Source organism: Alligator mississippiensis, chromosome 6, assembly GCF_030867095.1.
Source record: "Alligator mississippiensis isolate rAllMis1 chromosome 6, rAllMis1, whole genome shotgun sequence".
NCBI lineage: Eukaryota > Metazoa > Chordata > Crocodylia > Alligatoridae > Alligator > Alligator mississippiensis.
This window is the reverse complement of record NC_081829.1, coordinates 2893745-2915941: the sequence shown is the minus strand read 5'-3', so window position 1 is coordinate 2915941 and position 22197 is coordinate 2893745. Positions and strand designations below refer to the sequence as shown.

At 48.8% G+C, this 22197-nt stretch overlaps 1 protein-coding gene across 3 annotated transcripts in view; it reads left to right on the top strand.

Annotated features, from left to right (window-relative positions):
* ARID1A (AT-rich interaction domain 1A) overlaps positions 1-22197 on the top strand; it is a 96909-nt gene that overhangs the window by 45694 nt on the left and 29018 nt on the right. For all 3 annotated transcript variants that reach the window (XM_059729498.1, XM_059729497.1, XM_059729496.1), the window contains 3 exons: positions 4817-5029; positions 5946-6410; positions 7512-7625. In XM_059729498.1, coding sequence (XP_059585481.1) covers positions 4829-5029; positions 5946-6410; positions 7512-7625 — 780 coding nt within the window. In that variant the 5' untranslated portion in view covers positions 4817-4828. The remainder of the gene's footprint in view (positions 1-4816; positions 5030-5945; positions 6411-7511; positions 7626-22197) is intronic.

The following is a 22197-nucleotide window of genomic DNA, read 5'->3' as shown; positions in this document are numbered from 1 at the left end:
CTCTTTCTGGGTTATCAGGCGCAGGTCCAAGTCCTCGCAGGCAGCCAGCCTCATGGCCAAAGATTACGAGCAGTAACCTTCCTGGCAGGGGCGGCGTGGCTTTGCTTTTATGCAGATTAGCCATGTGCTTCTCACTTCAAGGCGTTCCACAGGAAAAGACATTTCCTGTGTTTGGTTCTCAGTGGGCGGCTCCCGCCTCGCTGTGCAGGGCCCGTTGGGCTGGGGCCCGCGAACCGCGAGCACGCTTGGGAGAGGGATTACAGTGCTCGGCCCCCCTTCCCATTCCACCTCCAGTGCTACGTCACCACAACACAACCACACGCGCTCTCATACTGTTGGTGTCATTCATTCAGTGCCAAGATTGCTTTAAAAAATTCCCTTGGCCCCAGTTCAAACAGGAGTACAGCTGGGATGTGTTAGATTTTAGGCAGTCTGCCCTCAATTTGAGATGAGTTATAAATAGCAGTGCCGACTTCCTTAACTACCACTCTCGGAGGTAAAATGCAGGTTAATTACTGTGGGAATCAATTAAGGCTTCTCTCGGTTAAACAGCCAGTGATGCTCTTGATTATTATTATTTTTTTTTTTTAAATCGCAAAAAACGGACACCAGATCTGGGAAGAAAGAAATTGTGGATCCAAGGTGAGACCGTGCGTTCCAAGGAGACCGATTCTGGTGTATGCAGGCGCTGCCCAATAACTGAGCCATGCTATTAGAGGAATTGCACAATTAGCAAATTCAGGGGGGAAAAAAACTCGCCTTCCTCTTCTTGGTGCCCCGTCCTTCCCCGCAGTGAAATATTGCTGTGTAATAAACCGTCGTGCGGATCGCTGGGCTACATCTGGCTGCGGACTGTGTGTTGCCGTTGCTCTCTACCGTCCTGTCTTGCAGTGGGGCTGACCCTTCATTCATTCATGTAGCTCTGCTCTCCCCCTCAGTGCTGCCTTTAGAGAGGTAGCGAGTCGCTCTTTATTTTATTTTTATTCTAAAATGTTGGTTTTCTGGCAGAATCGTGCGTTACTCCTGTACCTGCCTAGACCCTTTAGAAAAGTTTTGCCTGTTGCCTTCCACTTCATCTGTATTGCGAGCATCGCTCCGGACCAGCTGATACTATTTTTGAATGCTGTTCCTGTTTTTACAAGTGGAAAGCTGTTTTGCCCTAGTAGCTGTGAAGCGGATTAGGGTAACTACCTTTTGTGGTGCTGTTTCATCAAAGGGCCCGTCACACTTCCCATTGTGTATCTTGCTTTTGGAGGGCTTTAGAGCTTGGCAGTGTCGGATTGCGTTGGGCTGGTGCCTCCGAGCAGTCTTTCTTAGACCAAATTTGAACAATCCCCTCTTATTTCTGGAAGACTGGTTTATTGTGGGCTTTGTCGCACGTCCTGAAATCCAGCCACTTTGATTTCTTTGGAATTTTGGCAGGGGATGGGCCTCGAACTTGTCAAGGTTGGGTACTTGGAAAGTGCTATTAAACAGCAGAGATCCCGAGATTGCCTCTGTTCTTTCTCCGGTTTGTGTGGACGCAGGGGGTCTGGACTTCACTGATCAAGGAGCAATGCTTCTCTCTCACTTATGTCTCCCTGTGGCAGGGCCTTTGCTTTTGAAGTGTAATCACAGTAATCTACTCCTGTGGTTTCCCATTGAAAGGATTTCCCATGTGTCAGTCCAGAGAAGAATCCCCAGCCTTTTAGCAGTTGAGGTTTGGCATTTCCGTATTTATCCTGAAGTGTTCTTGCAAGCGAACAGGCATTGCTTCCTCTTGGCTTTTCCCATCCCGTATAACACCCGTATACAAAGGATCTGTAGCCCATCCCTCCCAAACCCTTGCCCAGCATTTAGTTGGCTAGGCACCGTGCTGTTCTTTCAGCCCTGCCTGTTCTCTTCTTGAAGCCCATGCAGTTACATTACATAAGAATGGAGATGGACCCTGATGTTCACTTCTTCGACTAGAGGAAGACGGTTGGTGTTAGGGCAGTTAAAACCCTATCAGTGAAAGAGATGCTTAGCCTCCGCCCTCCAAATCTCCCACGGCAGACATGTGCTGTATCAGCGTGAAGGCACACCGCAAAGCAGGTGGATGCGGGTTTGCCTTTGGATTGCTGGCATCAGACGCATATATTCTATTTTTCCTTTTTGCAGAAGTTGAATGTGGTTCACTCAGGGTAAAAGACCAGTAACCAAGGAAGGTTTTGGGTGCAAAGCCTCTTGAGCCGTCAGACTTCCTTTTTGACTCCTGGTAGGGGTCACAGTGTGCCAGATGCTTCCAAGTAAGAGGCCAAGTCCCAGAGGAGCTTTGTCTAAAGATGCGCACTGTACTCCTATTTCAAGTGGTCGAGGGGGTGATTTTTGTCACATCTTGGGACTACAAAGTCACTTTTTCATGGACTGTATGAACCATTCCCGATCGCTCCTCATTCTTACTGTTAGGTGTTAGGGTAGAAGTGCATCCTGCAGGAGGGATTTGAAAGGGGGATGGAAGTAGTGGTAGCTTTGCAGGTGATTATAGGAAAAGGGAGATCTATGCCTAGGACTCGGCACATGGGCTTTCCTTTCAAAGCAGTGAGGCATGTGTGAAAGGCTGGTGGCACTGGCAGAGTGGGAAAAGGTGGTGATAAGATGAAAAAAGCAAAGTAGGAAAGGAGAAGTATGGAGGCAGTGATGAGACATTTGAGCTGATAGGTGAAAAGAGAGGAACCTGAAAGGATTAAACCAGCGATTGACTTGGTTTGAAATAACAGGCCAGGGAAATGATCCTCACAGTAGCACGCCATGTATTAAGGGAGAAAATGTTAGTACGGAGATGATGACAATAATCCAAAGTCCTATGTCTGCAGACACCAAGGAAAGCGAGGGCAGGTCAGTGGATGGCGTGAAGACAACGTGCATGTGTTAAGGCATGCCTAAACCTCGTGGTTGTACCTGTTCCAGAACAAAGTGGTCTTGGATCGCTGCTGCTCACTCCTGAGTGCCAGCAAGCTGAGACCGCGCGTGGTACATCTGAATAGGAGCATCTGCATGGGGCTTAAACTTGCTTAACTGTCTTCATACCTTTCATCCATTTACCCAAACTTTTTTTTTTTCCTAAGCAACCCTGTGTCGATCTGGCACAAATGGGAGTTTATAGCTCTGTGTGCACGTGTTTGGGATTGCAGGGGGTGCTTTATAATGTAGCTAGTGATAGGAGAAAAATTAACCCATACACATAACACTGTGCTCTTTAATTCCTACCCAGTCCTGGGCATGTTACAAGATGCCTTACCTGCAGTGGTGTAGTATCCAGGCTGCATTATACTAGGTATTGGAGATGGGATCCTTTAAATCGAGGTAACTTTCGTTCGATGAGTTCCATGTTAAAACTAGACTCGTGCCCACCTGCATGGAGCTGTCTGAAGTGTGTTGCAGTGTGTGAGCGCTTCTAGGGGAGGGTGGATTCCTCACGCATAATTGCAGTGCTGGTTTGGCTTGTGGGCTTCCTTCGGCTTGCGTCAGGAGCTGCGCAAAACCTGCATGTGCAGGCCTGTAGTGCCACTCCTCAAACACCCGATTGCAGCGAGAAGGTGAAGCAGTAGGAATACCAAACACGGGAAGGGAACGGGCCGGGGGAGATAAAGAGGGTCTCTTGTTAGTCATCAGGAGACAATCAGCCAATTTCTCCTAAATCCAGATTCCAGGTCCAGAGCAACGAAGCTTGAAGACCCTGCGTGGATTTTGGTGCCGCCCGATTTCACACGAGCAAAACCCTTAATATGAAGGACCTTATCTAAAGTCTGTCTTTAGTGCTGCCTTCGGTTAGGCTGAGCAGCTGCTTTCATTTGCAGACTGTATTTTGAGGGAAACTAGGCTGACATTTCTTATGCCTTTTCTTCATGCAGAGATAACGCGTTTAGAAAGTGTGAGTAAAATTGCATTTTTTCCAACTTTTCTCTTGCTTAAGTTATTTCAGGAGTGTGCGCTTACAGCAAACCTGGGAAAAAAACCCCATGTACTTGCATAATTTTTGCAGACTTTGATTGTAAAACTCTACTCTTGGCTCTGGGCTTGGCCCTCATGGCTAATAAGGAAGGGTTTGTTACATGTGTGAAGAAAACTGCTGTAGAAAGAAGTGTCAAAAGACGACGCAAAGCACATGTGTAAAGATGCGTACTAAGAACGCACCTACCTGCAGCTTTCGCAGGCATCGCTGTGCACCCCTAGCACCGGGCACTGAAATAAACCGTTGGGGTAGTGTTAACGGTGCAAATGCACGAGTGTGAATTCTTTACACTGAGAGAGAGACAAACCTGCTTTGCTCAAAGGGGTACTGTTGTAGGAACCATAACTTCTTGACTTCTGTGCGTTCACATTTTAAACTGTAGTATCGTGTTAATGTATCTTTTTGCGCCAAATTTAATTATTTAAATACGTGCAGCCCCGAACTGCTTCATGGTGTGGGCAAAAACCCTTTTGCGGCTTCTGTGAAACAACTGCTCTTCAGTCCCTTAGTGAGATTTAGAAACTGGTCTTCGTTTGTCCTAATGGCTTTCCCACCCCTCTGTGTCTGCAGGCCTCAGCCGAGGTGGCAGAGATTCCTCTGAGTTGGGGAAGTGCGGTGGGAGTCTCTGTAGGGCCGGTGTGGCTGCCTCTCCTCAACTGATGCTGTGTTTTATAATGCGACGGCCGGCAATTCATTAGCCGAGGAGGCGCGGGCCAGCTGGAAGCTTTGCTATGCCCTTTCCTGCTGACCACTTTCTTCATGGCTGTTTGCGTGGAAGGATCGTTTGGGAAATCTTTTCTACGCCAGCAAAATATAGCTCATGTGTCATAACTTACTTTGCAGCCATCAAGCCCAATGGATCAGATGGGGAAGATGAGACCTCAGCCATATGGAGGAAGTAACCCATACGCACAGCAGCAGGGACCTCAGTCAGGGCCGCAGCAAGGACATGGATATCCAGGACAGCCATATGGGCCACAGACTCCCCAGAGATATCCAATGGCGATGCAAGGCAGGACGCAAAGTGCAATGGGCAGCATCTCGTATGCACAGCAGGTAGAGCGTGCAGCCCCTCAGCCCCTCCCCGCTGTAGCCTCCTGTTCCCTGGCTAGATGAATGAAATCTTGAAATGTGGCTTGCTATTGTCTGTGCAGAAGGAACCCATCTTCAAATTCAATTCTGTCCCATCAACAGTTATTGAGGCGAAAAATAGCATTTTTGTTTAGACTGCGTATTATAATGTAGCCTGGTTCCCTGCGTTGTGGACAGGCTCTGTGCAGTCCTTGCTTTCTGGAGAGGTGACAATGGATCTTTTTAGTATTAAAATGGGGGAGGAGGGGAAGAGATGAGGGTGGGTGGGAGGATAGCTGATGCAGTTGTTCCCAACCTTTATTAGACCACGGACCAGAAGTGACCGCGGATTGGCAAACTGCAGACCAGCATACTGCAGAGCAGAAGTGACCCGCAGCCAACCCTTTTCTATGCTGAGTACAAAAAAGGGTTGGCTGCTGGTCCGCAGTTTGCCGGTCGCTTCCAGTCCGGCAGCCAACCTTTGGGCCGTGGTCCGGGGGTTGGGAACCTCTCAGCTAATGGATTAAAACATTGCCTCCATGAACCTTTAACTTGGAGATACAGCTGCCACCCGGAGCAGTGTAAACTTCCGCTCCAGGGCTAGTTGGTTGCTTGGTCCAAGCAGCTCCTGTTGAACTTCTGCAGCATACAAAAGCCTACCTTGGAAGCAAACCCTCCATCTTTTGATGGTTGGTCAAGTCAGTACTGTACCTAAGTCTTCGTGGGTTGTAAAGCTCTCCCAGAAGGAATCTGGCCCACTAGTGATCTTTTTCTGGTGCTTATTTAAGTGGGCGGTGGGATTTCCATTATCTTCCCAATTAACTGCCCTCTGTGGGTGTCTGCAGAAGCTTCTTCTCGGGTGTGCTCTTGTGTTCTGGAACTCTGCTCTCCTCTCTTGTAGATTCCTCCTTACGGACAGCAGGGCCCCAGCGCGTATGGGCAGCAGAGCCAGACTCCATATTACAACCAGCAAGGTCCTCATTCCCAACAGCAGCAGCCTCCATATTCTCAGCAGCCCCCATCCCAGACCCCTCACACCCAGCCTTCTTATCAGCAGCAACAGCAGCCTCAGTCTCAGCCTCCGCAGCTTCAGTCATCCCAGCCTGCATACTCCCAGCAGCAGTCCCAGCCACAGCATCAACAGTCCCCATCTCCGTATCCTCAGCAGCCATCCACAGCCCAGCAGCATCAACCGAGTCAGCCCCCCTACACCCAGCAGCAGTCACAGTCACCCTACCAGCAGCAGCAGACTCCACAGACAGCGTCCTCAGCTCTCTCTCAGCAGTCCTCTTCATACCCTCAGTCACAACCGCAGCAGCAGCAGCAGCAGTCTGCATACTCCCAGCAACGATTCCCACCTCCTCAGGTAGGCCTTCTCCCACGGTCTGTCTGCTCCTATAGGGTTTGCATAAATTGGTTCTCTCTGTATTCAAAACCACTGAAACGCTCTGTAAACATGCAAACTGAATTGTTTGAACTACTAAATGTACAACCTTCCTCGCTGGGACTAGTTCCATGTCTCCCAGCTGTGACGGAGAAACAAGCGGGGCCGTGTAGAGAGAGTCTTCAAGATCACAACGTGGTAGATTGGCACTGCCAATCTAAAAGGCTCCTGATTTGAATGGTTTTCAAACTGGGGGCTGCAGAGTGTCTCCACGTGGTCCACCGACCTACTGTGCTTATCACCATGGCAGAGCATTTCAAGGAATTATACTTCCTGCTGCTCTGGGAGCCCAGACCAAGATTTGTGTAAGATTTTTCTCAAAGCTTTTTATAAATGTGCAAAGGAAACACTGAGTAGCTGCTTTGCTGCTTGGGTGTGGTTTCCCCCTATAAACTAACAAAATTGTAAAACAAATAAAAGGCAGAATAGCCTGCAAACTGACCTAGAGAGAAACGCACGGGAATGGGCTAGGTTAGGTGTTCGGTGTGAAGCCCTGCCCTGCACTTAAAAGCAGAGAAACGTCACCAGTTAAAATCGGCCGGCAAGGTGCGCTGCATTCAGGTGAATTTGTTTTCATTTGATCTTGCTAACAGTTGGATGTTTCTGTGTGCAGCTGGCTAGAAACGTTCCTACAGATGACAAATTTCACATTTCTATTGTGAACTTTATTACGTGAGTAAATGATGCAGGTTAAGAAAAGAAAAGCCCTGCATCTGCCACAGAAAAGCTGTGACATCGGGAAGTTTAAGAGTTTATGTAACAAGAGTGTAGTATGCAAGTGTTAGAGAAATACTGTTTTTATGTTTGATCTGCTAGTACTGAATCATGTTTGGGCTAGGCAGTTAGCTTGGCTTAGCTGTCCCTTGCTAGCCTTGTCCCCTGGGTGGCGTGGGCTGGTGGTAACTTGGTTTCTCTTCCCCGTTTTGAACAAATGTACTTGAGTGGTACACAAACCTTCCTTCTTATGAATTCATAACAGAGCCCATGTCTCACTTCTGTGCTGTGTTACCTTGTGTGTTTCAGGAGTTATCTCAAGACTCATTTGGGTCACAGGCATCATCTGCCCCTTCAATGGCTTCCAGTAAAGGACAAGAAGATATGAACTTGAATCTTCAGTCCAGACCCTCCAGTCTGCCGGTGAGTGGTGAGCTTGTCTGTGAATGACTGGACAAGCAGAGGTGCAGTAGGATACATTAGCACTAGTGGTACTGCAAATGGAAGCAGGGATGCTGGAGACTCCTAAGCCATGTAGCTTTCTGCTGGAGACTGTGTAACTTAAATAACTAGCAGATCTCACGGTATCCCTTGAATACTGTGGCCTAGATGTTCCAGCTTGGGGAAGGGCACTGAATTGCACTCACAGCAGCCTCTGACCTTGTGGGGTCTTTGTATTCCAGTTCAGACTTTTTGGTTAAAAATCTAGTGTCTTTTCTGTGTCAGTGGATCATTGCATTGCTGATTGTGCTCCTTTAGTACAATTGGACTGAATAGTTGGCAAAAAATACTTTTTTTTAGGTCATGGAGTTAAGAAGATCCATTGTAGGTCGTCCCTTCCGCTGCAGGCAGGGGAGGACTGTATCATCCCACCCCAAATCCGCATGCTAAGTTTGCCTTAAGCACTCGGGTACTTGCATGGTTTGTAAATGTGTCTGACTGACATCCAGTCCCCTGGCTCATACTGAGCAAAAGGAGTTCTACCTCAGGTTTAAATGTCCTGGACCAGTGAGGAGAGTTGGAAACCACCCCTTCAAAATCCTGGATGGACCTGCCCAAACAGAGCCATGTCAGCAGCTCAGAATGAAAGTTTGGTTTGTTGAAATCTGTTTGATTTGTTAGTGATTCGGTTACTCCAAATCAGTAAGAGGTAGAAGTGATGGTTTTTCCTCCCCTTGAGCATGAGGCTAAAGCTTCTTCCTAAGCAGCAGCTGGCTTGGTCAAAGGAGGATGAGCTGTATACGTAGCAGAAATTATTTTTGCTTTCTTCAATAGACAATCCAGTTTGTAGGTCTGTGGGTACACCCTTCAAACTAGGATTTTGGATTGCAGGGGGACATTATGTTACCCAAATGCTGAAATGACTCTAGGTTTGATAGCCCACCGGGGTAGGGTTTTTGGCATATTTTTCCTTTTATCATCTAGTTGGTTCTGTTTGGCCCCTGGGTGGCTAGAAGGAAGTTGTTCTGAGGTGTGGGGAAGAATCTTTTTCCGTAGCATGTTTCTTTCCACTCTGCAGATCCTTCCATGTGACCCCTCTTCTGGCTTAGAGCATAGGGAAAGTGAAAGGCACGAAAGCAATTCAGGAAACTGCCCTGACGCTGAACTGGAGGGAGTCGTGTTTAGTAGACTGATGCTAGAAGGATTCAAGAAGACAGTGGGCTCCTTTTGATTCAGATCACAGGAATTAGTGGCTTCTCCTGCACACAGCCAAGTGGAAGCATGCTTATATGCTATAGTGAAATATGGTTTCTCCACGAACCCTTTTTTTCAAGTTCACCTTCTTCAAATGGCTGAAAGAGGATTTCCACTTGTGGTATGGGGGTTGGGGTGGTTTGGGAAGGTGGGAGCTGCATCTTGTTAGAGGCCTGAATTTTAAGACCTCGATTAACTTCTGACGTGCACTGAAGATGACTGTTGTGAGTTCTGCAGCACCCAGAGCCCGGCTCGGTTCAGGTCTTGCATCTGTGGCAGCCGTCTACAGTTGTCAGCCTTTCGTTTCAGCCAAACCTCTTTGCAACCTTTTGTCTCTCTGAGTTTACCAGTAAATCCTCTGAAGCATAAGAGAATCAGTCGGTCCTTACCCCCCAGAGCCAGGTGCATCCCAGGATGCGCTGTTTTCCAGGTGTATGCTAGAATTCACCATCTTCTTTAATGCAAAGGGCACTGGTAATCTTAGCTTCAAGATCTTCACTCCTTGCCTAGTCCTTTACAATGGGACATGCATCAGGCAGTGGCTCAAACAACCATATCCTGGACCAGTGATGCAGGGGGGCCTTGCAAGTGTGTGTTGGCTGGCCCTCTTGCAGTGACTTTTTGCAGGGGTTCTTGACTGAGAGGGCTGGAGGCAGATCTCCCATAGAAGCTAAGCATTATTTTTCTTCTCTGTTCACCTCAAAATTGGTCCATGAGGAGTCCTAAGTCCCTGCTTTTAGTCAAATAAACTTTCCCAAATTGTCATATAAATGCCTTCTATAAAAGTACAGCTGTGGGGCTCTTTGCATGTTTGAAAACCTCCGGGTTGCTTCCTAAGGGCTTGGAAGAACTTGCAGAGTAGCCAGTTACTGTGTTCTTTGGAAACTGGGAGATCTAGGAGATGCAGCATCTTAACTTGCTGCATCTAGGTTGGCCCTGACTAAAACATACCTTGCTGTTTTCTGGGTACCTTTGTTTAGGAAGATTAAATACATTTATTAAATCTTAACAAAGTCTGGAGGCTGTCGTAACGCATAACTCAAGTATAACCATTGAAACGTTGGGCAACAAACGGGGGAGCGTTTCCTTAGCAGGTCTTCCCTCTTTTTAGGAAGCGTCTGTTTCCTCGAGACTAACCACAAACCTGGCAGTACCGACAGGAAAGCTCAGGCAGCCCGACAGTTCTTGCCCGCCTTGTCGAGCTCCGTCTGAGGGGCGGCCAGTTCACCTGGAGGGGTGGTGCCGCTCTGGGTGTCTGCTCAGTAAATTGGAGAACCAGCCCTTGTGCCATTTTTTTGTCTCGTCTGAATCTGAAAGACGGGAATATTGTGAGGGGCTGAAATTCATCAGTGATTTACCTAGTGCCTCGCTTGCAACAGTGTCTCGTCTCCCACATTTTGCCCACATGTCCCTGGGTTTTAATAGTTTTATGTTGTCTTTCCGTTTCAGAACAATGGCCAAGCGGCGTAGGTTTATACGGCACAAGGCAGCAATGTGCCGAGACATGCGGTGGCCTGCATGCTCTGCTTCAATGTCCTGTGTCTAGCTCAGCATTGCTGTGTCCCTTATAAACGCACCCAAAGAGTGCAAGTATATACACTGCAGCTGCTAACGACCCTGGGGCCTTTCAGGATCCAGGACGGTGCCTGCCACGGCCTCATGTTGTTCTGGGCGGAGAACTTTTCTGAGGAGCTTCTAACAGTGCAACCCAACGAAACTTAGATTGCTCACACACGGGAGAACTGAGGATAGTCGTGGCGCCTGGATGTAATAGATGGAATGATCTTGAGTATAAATCTCTTCTTTCCAGGAGATAAGCCTCTGAAATTTAGCAAGAGCTTCTCCCAGGCAAGAAGCCTCCAGTTTTATTTGGCCTTTAACTTCCTGAGGAGCTCGACCCCTGGAGAATGAATCTGAAGATGGTGTCTCCGGCTGGTACTTCACAGCTAGTGTTTGGTTTTTAATCAGGAGGTGCTAGTTTTCTGCAAAGTTTTTAGGTGCAGTCAGAGGGCTCTTTCTTTGCATCCTTTCTTTTGTCCCCTTCCTCTTGCTACAACTGGAGCTATAAATATTCTGACTAGGACTTGCCAGAGCGGGGAGGTGGGGAATGGAAGTTGTCTTTCAACAGGTACTAATTTTCTCGTGCGTGAAAGATCTTACTCCCATGGAGAGTATATTGCACAACCCTTACAAGTCTGGTCTCAGTTCTTTCTGCCTAAGTATACTTCCAGAGTGAGCTCGTCAGCTTCTTAAGGGGTTCGAATACCTGATGCAGGGAAGTGTAGAGTGCCTGGCAGGTGTTTCATTTATCCCTTCCATTGATTTCTCCTCCTTCTTCCCAGATAGGAGACCAGCCATCGAGATACTTACTACACTGAGCTTAGTGTCCCATCTGTGTCCAAGGGGAGTCTAGAGGAGACATTTTTTGCCTCTCTTCAGGAACATTTCTTCAGAAGCTCCTGAATTTCTTAAGGGATGGCTTTCTTTGTCTTCTCCAGGGCTCTTGATGTTCTCTGGTGTTCTTCTGTTGAGACCCAAAGTCTCAAAAGTTGGTTTTCTTACTTATGAGTATTTGATTTTAAGCAGTTCTTTTAGCACCTTAAGGGGTTGCGTGCTTATTTGTAGCAGTGGGAAATAAGAGGCATTGCTTAGACAGAGTTGTTAGCACGAAAAAAGATCTTGAAACTGAAGGGTCCAATGTTTGAAGGAGCAGAGATGTTGGTGGCCCACCAAGGAGCTTGCATGTTGATGCTGTGTAAAAGGAGCATGACAGCAGGATGGAGAGCAAGGTTCCTGGCTGGTGTTGCATTGCTGGAGCTGTGCTGGTTTGTACTAGCTACCCTACCCTCCTCAGTAATTGCTGTCATGTGCACTTGGTCGTTGGTGGAAGGAGAGTTGGGGAAGCTGTGTACCGCTGTGTCATGTTCCAGTAAGTGTAGACTGCCCTTCCTTTCCTGTAGCCCTAAATTGCTACTTGGTTTTCTGCTCTGAAAGAAACTCCCCCCCAGTTCAGAGTTTGGCTTCCTGCACCTGCGTTCCATGTTGGCCAGTCGGCGTACAAGCCCTGTGCTTGTCTAGAGGGGTAGGATACCTTCAGGAGCCTCCCATGGTTCAGGTTAGTTTGCTGAAGGTGAACAGGCTTTTTGGTGGTGGCTCTTCAGGCTGGGCACTGAAGTAGTGCACTGTGTGAGCAGGGTCAGGATGCTGAAGTACAGTTTTATGACAGTCTTCAGGGAGAAACGAATACCAGTTTAACTTGCCTCCTTTTCTGGCTATGATGGAGTTACCTTCACCAATCAGACAAGTTAACAGCCCAAACCTCACAGGGAAGGTGCAGCTGTGGTGTGCCAGCAGACCGCAGCGAGTGCAGGGGACAGCCCAGTATGCCCAGCAACCAGTGTGGGGTCCAGCAAGTGGTTCATCTTCATAAACCTGGCTTCTGATGCTGGTAGCTTGGCCCCCAGAGGAGGAAATAGGGTGCCAGGTCTCCAGGTGTGAACTGCAAGTGCATTTGACTGTTTTTTGGTTTTAGATGAGGAGGGAGGTGGTGGAGGGGTGCTCCAAGCAAACAGGACAAATGTATTGGCCATCACCTGACTCGGGAGGAGTCTTGGCAAAACCTGCCGTTTCAGCACACCCGTGTCTCGCTCCTTGGCCATCAGAAAGGAACCTAGTGCAGTCCCTGTCAGCTCGGAGGCTTTGGAAAACAGGTGCCATGTCTGGCCATTAATAACTTGCCCACGTGCCAAGCATTAGTCGCGGCATTGGGTCTGGCTTGCCCTGAAGACTGTGTTCAAGTAGAACCACTTTGCTACTGGCATTTAGCAGCTGCGCGTGGTCTGGGAGCAGGTCAGGGGGTTTTCTGTGAAGCGGTGTTTCAGTGGAAAGCACTGATTTGTCAGAATTGAAACCGTTTGCGTGAATGTGCCGGTTTTGACAAAACTGAAGCTGAGGAGAGGTTTCCAAGGGCAGGGCAGAAGATACTCTCAAAATTGGCTATGGTAGACAAGCAGCTAGTGTGCCCCTGCCCAGGTTTGAGTCCCTGTGTCAGTGAATGTGAAGTGGGACGGCTCCATCAAGAGAGATTTAAGCTTTCCACTCCAGCAGCTGGTTGATTATGACTTGCTGGGGTAGGGGGGATACCAGTCCAAGGCTTTTTGTGAAAACTTGTGTAGGCTCTTGGTTTTTTACCATGTAGGGTGGGAATCTTTATTATTTTCATCTCAGTTCTTGCACGACAGAAAACCTGTTTCCCACCCATCTCTGCCCATTGCTTGTTTGCCACCAGCTCTTTGGGGGGCTCTGAGCTGTTTCTGTTGATGCCTGAAGAGGATGCAGCAACCAACTCAGACCAAATTGCTGATCCGCCCTTAGCAGTTTTACCTTTGTTGGAGTCTCCAATCTTCAGAGTCAGGGCCTGGATGGATCAGGCTGCTGGAGGTGGAGGAAATGTCCCTGTCTGATTTTTCAGCTCTCAGAATTTGAGTCAGCCTGGTGACTTGGGAGGACAATAAATATTTGCTGCTGAATCTAACGGTGAACCCCCCAGCCTTTCCTTCCTTATTGGGTTTCCTGCTTCACTTTGTTGCTGGACTTTCAGCTCCTATTTCTCACTGTGCTTTTCAACGGGGTCCAGCAAGCTGCAAATACCAAAGCAACATGGCACATGCCTGCAGTGGTGCTGTAGCATGGTGGAAATAACTAGAGAAGGTGCTTTTCTGTGCCAAGCATTTTTCCAAGGTGCACAATTCCTGACCGCTAACATTTGAGGGATCGGAGTAGCTCAGCTTTATGCTGATGTGCGGTGCCTGTGCTGAGAGCAGGAGCTGAATGAATCTTTTTGTAATCTTCCCTCTCCGCGGTGCCTCAAGCATTCTCCTAAGACCTCGCCCCCATGCTCACGTGACTCCCATTCCCTTGCAGTTGTTCTGGAGTCCTCCGCTTTTCAGAGTTTGGATTTCTAAGCTGCCCAGCGTGGGCTCGAGAAACACGAGTATCATGGGCCCCCGGTCACTCCCGCGACACGCTTTCTGCGGGTGACCCAGCCTCTCGGGATTGCTCTGCTGTTTGCCCATGTGGCAATGCCTCTCCTCCCGCCCCTCCCTCCGATGTTGAGCGAAGCTGCTGTGACCTGGTGCTCAGAAGGAAATTCCCCACCCCCACTGCTGTATCAGCCGAGGCTGTGCAGAGCAACGCTCAACCCTGTGCATTTTTTTTTTTCTTTCCTCGCTAGGAGCGGTACCCAATCAGCTTCCAGTTTATAAATCATGCTGCGCTGAGCCACCGATGCAGCCTGCTTCGCGGATGCCTGTGCTTGCAGCAGATTGCTCTATGCTCGGTCCCGGGCCCGTTTCCTGTTTCTATTCTAGTCGCTAGTGGCTCAGCTCTGCTTCCTGCCTGTGTATGTTACACAGATTCCCCTTGCCGGAGCCGTTCGGTTTTGTAGGAACAATTTCAGTTAGAGAATTAACTGAAACGTGAAATGAGCCATCTCCTCTCTGGAGCCGCCGATCTGGGCGGCAGTCGCAGGCTGCCCGAGAGGCGTGCTCGTTTCCTCCTGGTTTTGCAGCTCTTTCAGGCCCTGCTATACTGAACAGGCGGGTCAATGTTTAATCCGGAAATTGCTCCAGGATGACCAGTTCTCATCTTGGATTCCTAACAATGGGCCGTTTTCTCCATCACACTCGCCCACTGAACCAGAATATCCTGGATGTGTGTGGCTATTTAGTTACCCGATGAGAGGAACCTCTCTAGTGTGCTCCTTGAGACATGACCCTCTATGTTAAAGCCCCTCCAGCAAAGTCGGTCACTTCAGAGGGAGGAGATGTGCTACTGGCTTCCCTTTTTACCGCAGGTGGAGACAACTTCACTTCTTTCTTTGGCAGCCTGGTGCGTTGTGCTAAGAGGACTGCCGTCAGCAAAAGACCCCCCCAAACTCGCAAGCATAAGCTCACTGGAGCTTGAAAAAAGGCAGGAGGGGCAAGGAGAAGTTGTAGTGACTTGACCTTCCTCTTTGCAACCTGCTCTGTTCTCTGGGCACCGGGTGGGGAAGGGACACATGGAGGTGTTTGACTTGAGCTGGTACCTTCTTAGTAGGGCCTCTCCTAAGCTCACAAACGACAAGCAGGCTTTTCCTGTATGTGCCAGCAAACTAATGCACACACGTGTGTCAAAAGCGTGCTGGAGAAAAACTTTTTCCCTCATCCCCTGCAGCCCTTGGTTATGGGGGAGCAGGGCAAGTTTAAGGCTTTGTCCATCCAGCCCCGACTTGTAGAGGCAGAGGCTGCCTTGTGAAGGCTGTGTTTGCACCACGGCTTCAGACCCATCCTCCATGGTGAGTGGAGAAGTTGTGTCGCTTGATTTTTGTTATTTTTAATCGGGTCTTTATCCAGGAAGGAAGAAGCCTCTTCATGAGACGGAGTTTCCTGAAATGGCAAAAAATGACTTCTAGTAATGGACTGTTCTGACAACCTCTGACCTCGAGGGCTAGCAGCCATCATTTGTCAGCACGTGGAAGGGGCCTAGTTACCATGGTTATGCTCACTTTTTTTTGTCTTCTACACACTCTTCTCCTTCCCCATCAGCTTGGAGGAGAAAGCCCACTGATTAAGTGTAGCCTCAGTTTTCCAGATCAGCAGCAGAAGCACAGGGATCTCAGCCTGAAAGTGCCGCCTTTGTGAACACACAGCTCGATGCCCATAACAAGTGCAGCAGCAGCCCTTTCGGGGCTTTCTACAGCATTAATTACCTGGAGGCTGTAGCTGGCAAGGAGAAGGGGGCAGGGCACGCAGCGCCCTCTTTTTGGTGGCCTGGTCCACAGGAAGAAATGCCAGCTTTGTCTGGCTTATAAACATCCAACACATTTGGAAACCCTGTCCCTTTTTTTTACAAACTCCCAAACAATCTTTCTCTTCTTTTCACCCTCGCCCACCTCCCAAGATGAGTTTTCTAGCTGCAGTCGCAGTTTCAGTGCTGTTGGAGCCCATTGTAGCGTTGTCAGCCCAGTCTTTTAGTGTGATCTTTCTCCAAATTGGCAGCATGGGCCAGGAGCCTTTTACATATTTCCCGTTTTCGGAATTCCTGGCTTCACTGCATTTCTTTGCCCATCCAGACTTGGATGGTTGGCATGGTGGCGTAATCACATGCTGAGATGACTAAATGCTTCTGGAGTCTGGATTGAACACATCACGGATGGAGAATGCCGTGCAGATGAGGAGGAAGTGGGGCTGGGAACTCGTGTGTGTCCTTGGGGATAGCGACAGCAGCTTACTTTCCTGTTGCTTATATACAGTATCTTTGCAGATGATGAGGGTTTTGACTGCAGAAGACACTGTGTCTCCTGCGTATTGATACAGGGTTGAGATGGGTCTTGGAAGACCTTTTGTGGTTGGTCCTTTGAAACTTTTGCCACTTTCTCCTTTATGCTCTCCTAGCCCAGGACCTTGTTGACTGCTGGATCAGGTCTGCTCTCCTTCCAGATCACACTGACATGGCTCAGAGCATCCCCTAACAGGAATTGCCCAAGTTGGGTGATGTTGGCACTGGCGACCCCCCAAGTTGCGTGGGCTCTTTCTGTGGTCTCTTCTGCTCCAGCTCGCTTGAGGATCAGGTCATCAGACCTGTGCCTTATCTGACGGCAAAGCATGCAGAGCAGCTGGGGCTGAAACCCTTATTTAACTACCGGCCAGTACAGAATTGCCCCAGCAAATGGAAAGAGCCAAAATACAAACACCCTCTACCAGTGCTGTGAACATTTCCTGGGGTATGTTAATGCCAATTAAACACTATAGGGTGCCTTGTAAAAATGAGGGGTGGGGGCAGGCAGGGCTTCTCAAAGGGTTAAGCAAAAACTAGCTTCCAAGGAGTTTGGCCGCTCTGGTTTCCAGGGTCCTGCAGAAGAGATCCACCCCCGGCGCTCCCTGGGGAGGGGGGAGAATGCTGGCGGCCTCCGCGGTGGGGCTTTTCTTTCGGCGACATCTTGTTCTGTGACCGAATCCCATCACCCTTTCCTCTTACTTCATGCTGCCAGTATAGCTTTGACTGTTTTCAGAGAGGGGAGAGGACATGGGATGTGCTGGTGGGCTCAGCATTTTTGGGGAGGTGGGGGTTGTTTTACATTTTATTTGGAGGGGGAAGAGGAGAAGGGGTGGCGGAGAGCAGAAGCAAGAGATGTGATTAAAGCTCCTGCCGAGCAGATCTGTGGGAGTGGAGTATCGACCTCTGAAAAATCAATGGCTGCTGCGGTAGCAGTGCTGGCTGTTTTGCAAGGTCTCCCATTGCAGGAATGTAGTAAAGCCAGCAGCACTTTCCTCCTCTTCCTCCTCTCTGCTGTGTACCTAGGCTCCATCCCAGCAGTCAGACCCACCTAGATTTGCTGAGGTGGATTCGAACAGCAGTTTATTTTTGCAATTAGAGTAAAATTTCTCGTGTGACACCGAGCCCCTCCTCCTCCTGCCAGCCTCCTTTCCAAATGCTCTTTCCCTGCACTGCAGCTAGAGCCAGCAGCTTCTACCAGTTTGTCTAAAGCCAGGCTGGAAGAATGAGCTTTTCAGCTCCCTTTTCAGACAAGGAGACTGTACCAAGGGCTCTTTCCCACATTCTGGTCCCCCTCCTAGATTAGTCCCTGTCAGTAGTGGCCCTACAGAGAAGCCCAAACTCCTTGTGGTGGGGAGGGAAGAAAATATGGACTTGTTATGTAGCAGAGACCTGAATCCTGAGCAGTGTCGTTTTGTTTCTTTTCTCTTTGCAGCAGGGGATGTCGGACCCACTTTTCAGGGCCTGGGTGGATGGGAGGAAGTGTCACACGGGGGGACTTGGAAGCATTTTTAGTTTGTAACCAAGATCTTACAGTTTTTTTCCCCCGAAAGGAGCTGTGTGCACTTCAGGGAGGAGCCTGAGAACTCTGCTTTGTAGCTGCTCGCACATCGTCCTTGTTCAGACCAGTAGACCTGGCTCCCAGTGGGTGACACGTGGGAGGCTAAAACACAATTGGCAGTTACAGTGGAAGCTTTCTTGTCTTCTGGTTGCTGATCTTAGAGGCTAGTAATAAGGGATGCAGGAGAACAGACGAGGCTCTGCTCCGCGCCCAGTGCACAGAAAACCGCCCAAAGGGGTGCGGCATAGCATGGGGTGTAGAGGGGCGCAGACTTCCCTTTCCAGGCTTTTCCCTACTTCCAGCACCAGGAGAAAGTTGCCTCCTAACAAATGACAAACCGCATGCACAAAACCGACGTCTTCCCAACCTGGGAGCTTAACTAATGTAACAGGAAAACAACGTGCTGCAGGGGGACGCATGCTTGCCCTGGTTGTATTTGGGCATTTTGTTATAGCGAAGGTCTGGCAAAGGCAAGTAGAGCCTACAGATGATCACACTATTTTTTTTTAATAGGTTTTTATAAACCTAAATAATTAAAACGTCCCAAAGGTGTTTAGTAAGAATCCAGTTGAATCTTTTTCATTCCCCACGTCTCCTGTCCCACTTCTCCCTGAAGCGCAGGGCATGGGATGGACAGTACCTTGATGTTTTTCAGCAGAAGCTTTGATTTTTCAATCTTGGACTTCAGAAACATTCAGGATTTAGAGAGGAATGCGTTGCAGAGAGCTTCTGAACGGATCTCCTCCGTCTCTCTCGCACCAACCGATGATGATGAGCCATCTAGAAGGTGCTTCTGCTGCTATGAAGAATGGCCTATTATCCTCCACACAATAGCCTATTGTAGAGAGAGCGCGGAGGGAGCCGAGCGGCCCGGTCCACCCTGTGGCAAGTTGTGCGCTTCCAGGATAGAGCGGGCTCCTGGAAATCTGTTTTGGTTATTTCAGCCTTTTTTCGCAGCACCTGCAGGTCTGTGTGGCCTGCTACTGTGGCCTGTCTATTTTTAAAGCAATCACCTGTGCAAGAGGTTGCAAGGAGTTCAGTGCTTGAGATCAGCTTGTGTTGATGATGTTGGTCACAATTTGAATACACAAGGTCTAGTTCGGGCAGTGGCAAGTCCAGGCTCAGCGCACGGGCATCCTTGCCAGATTGTGAAAGGGCAGTTGAGATGAGCGGCCCCTGCGCTCCTCCTGCTCCAACGTTAGTCTGCAAACAAGGTGTTATTTATGGGGAGGCTTCTCTGCTAGCAGCACAGGCCCTCACCCACTGTTTCTTTCACCTAGGCTAATAAAGAGCTATTCTGCAAGGATTTCTGGGCGCTGCTGTCCTGCTTTAATTTGTTGTTGAGGGAGAGGAGAGCCGTCGGCTCTGTTCAAGGGTGGATCAGGTTCCTGTTGTGCGACTCTGGCCGTGCAAAGCTACCTCGGTGGGAGCCGAGGCTCTGGCTGGCAGTGTTTGAAATGTCAGCATTTGAGCGATTGCAGCTACTAGAGATGTTCATCGCTGGGTCGTATGAACTTGAGTAGGAGAAATTCACTTCTTCTTTTTTTTTTTTTTGACTGGGTTTTGTCTAGGTTCAGATACAGCAATACAACCGTGCATTCACTGTGGCATGGAACAGCCCGTTTCCTTCAAAAGCATACAAATCCTGTTTAAGTTGCCAAGACACTCCTTTAAGATAAAGCCAATTTGTTATACTTTCCCTTGTGAACCGTTTGAGTTGTGTTAAGCACTCCGAAGAAAGGAAGCACACAGTAAAATCTCGACCCTGCCTGAATTCTGCTTCCCAACCAACGTCTGTCTTCCAGTTTGGCCCCATAACCCCCAGAAATGTGGGTATTCTTCATTGCAAGGGTGTAGACAGCCCTTTCTACACCCCCATGCTCCCATCTTATGCACCCAGTGCTGTCAGATGTGTAGAAACCTCTGGGTTTTCTTTTTCTTTTTTACAAGGTGCCCAATGTACGGGCTGCGCTCTGGTGTAAATGGGTACATGACCTCTCCAGACCACATTGTGGCTGGAAGTGAATACAGAGTGGCTTGTGGAGGGTAAAATGCCAGACACAGTAATCTCTGTACTAGGGGGATGGTAGTTTGTCACCCAGCTGTGTCCCTTTCTGTAAAATAACTTACTTCGCATTCAAATAAGGGCTCTGAATGTTTACAGTTCTCAAAACCCTTGGAAGAGAAACTGCAGAAAAATGAAGACAGGCTAATAATTGTAATGTTAAAGCAGGTGGTCCAGTTAATCAGCGCACTGAGGATGTCCTTCTCTGTTGAGACGAGCCGGAGAAAAAAGATCATCATGTTTTAATAATTCTCCCATTAGGCCAGCCTCCGACTTCAGCAGCAGTGCTGGTTCTTGGTTTGCAAAAGTCGGCGTGGAAGTGATTTGGTTTACAGGATTTACGAGCTTCACCACGTGCGTCTACACAACTTCCTTGAACTGTATCTATTGATCTGACCGTGCTTTTACCGTCTTTGCATTCGGGCTGCCTCCGTCTTTCCTGACACCCCTGTCCTTCCGGACACATTATTACATGCCCTGACCCCGGGTAGCGGCTGGTTTGTGTTCTGGTCCGTCCCTTCGCTCAGTCAGGACGGCGAAAATCTGGGGCTTTGTTACCCCGGTCTCAGGCCTTTCTTGTCGATTCGCTCTTCTGTTTGCTTAACCGACCGAGCTGGGTCTGCTAGCGAGATGGAGGTTCCCTTTTTTCACACAGAAGGAGCGTCGCTGTTCTCGGCACAGACTACCCGGCTCTCTTGCATCAGTCGTGCTAGGGCTTGCAGCCTATTCCCTGAGATAGGCACGCTCCCTGCCCCTCCTCCTGTGGGTATTGGATTGTGAGATTTCAGGCATGGTTTTGTTGTGGTGTGAAAAGAAGGTGTTAGCTGCGGAGTCCCTGTTTGTCAGCAGTCCTGACAAACCCACGCTGGCATGAGCTAGGATTGGGCAGCCAATCGCAGCTGGAACGGTTATCGTTTCAGAGTCCCTGTGGGCTTCCGCTATCAGGTCACATCCCAAAATAACACTGGGCAGTATTTCAAGTGAAGAAACGAAGGCTTTGGGGCTGCAGCCAGCCTGGAGTGTGAGATTCTGTGCGAAATAGTTGGAATCCCTCCAGCGTTTTTGATCTGCATGGCAGATGAGCAATAAAATGCATAAAAAACACATTGGAAACACGTGAGGAAATTCTCCAGACCCTGACGTTTCCTTCAAGTTGGCAGAGTTACCGCTGTTGATCCTCACCTCCTGTCTCGGCTCGATTGGCTCCGCTTAAGAGGAGGAGGGAAGAGGAGAGCCCTATTAGCGGGGCTGCTGTGTCGTGCTGGGCCTCTCCGAAATCCCCGGAGGGGGCAAATGAAAACCTTGCTGGTGTTTTATTCTCTGGGCCCCATCCAGAACCCGCCGGAGACGACGGATCTCCATGATCCCTGCATTTGGGAGTAGGGCATTTGTGCTAAATCTGTCCTAAAAGCATCACAGAGAGGGAAGTGCTTGGGTTTCTTCCGGATTGCGGCACAATCCAGTAAATGGCGCTTTTAAAGTTTTGTGAGTGTGTCCTGTGGGCATAATTAAAACTACATAATCACATTTTTACATGCGAGAAGATAACTCAACAGGCTGGGGACCAAATGCACCTTTGATTGCAGACCACAGTGCAAGAGCTCTGGTCCCAGGTCTGACGTTTTTCTTTCCCCTTGTCCTGCAGAAGCCACGTTCCCTTGAAAGGTGGAAATGGCACGGGCTGTTTGGGTTTGAACCTTTCATTTCCTTTTTAAATACACTGGTTCTGGTGGAGCGGAGTAGAGGCTGCACTGCTGGAGTGTGGCACGTATCACGTAGCTTCTGGAGGTTCGAGGCTCAGTGTGCGATTTGAAAGCCGTTGTCCTTTTTATATTTATGGGCGTGAATTGTTTTAGCCTCTAAGCTTTATGATCTGGTCATTTTGCAAGAAAAAGCACCTACTGCAGACTTGCACGTCAGCCTTTCAATTAAGGGCTCAACTTCTGATTACTTTTGAAAGCGTAAAGATGATGGGCCTGATTTTCCTCGATGTGTTAGAGGTCCTTTTTGTGTCATGTTAGTAGTGTGAAAGGACATTTAAATTGCATGTGGATACCACCCCGGTATTAACGGATAGGTAAATTACCAAACGGGCTAAATGGATGGAAACCAGTTAGTGTCCAGCTAAGAGTCAGCATCACTTAACTAAGTCAGATGTTTTCAAGTGACTTGCTGCAGTTTAACTTGGCCGTGGTGCAGGGACAAGGCTGAGCACACTGGTTTTAAAGTTTATCCGGTGGTTAGCGTTCAACCTGCTTGCCTGGCTCTGTTTACCCTTTTCTATATTCCCAGTACAGTCGCGTGCCCTCCTGTCTCGGACTTTACTCTGCGTAATTAATGTACGAATGAACATTGTTCAT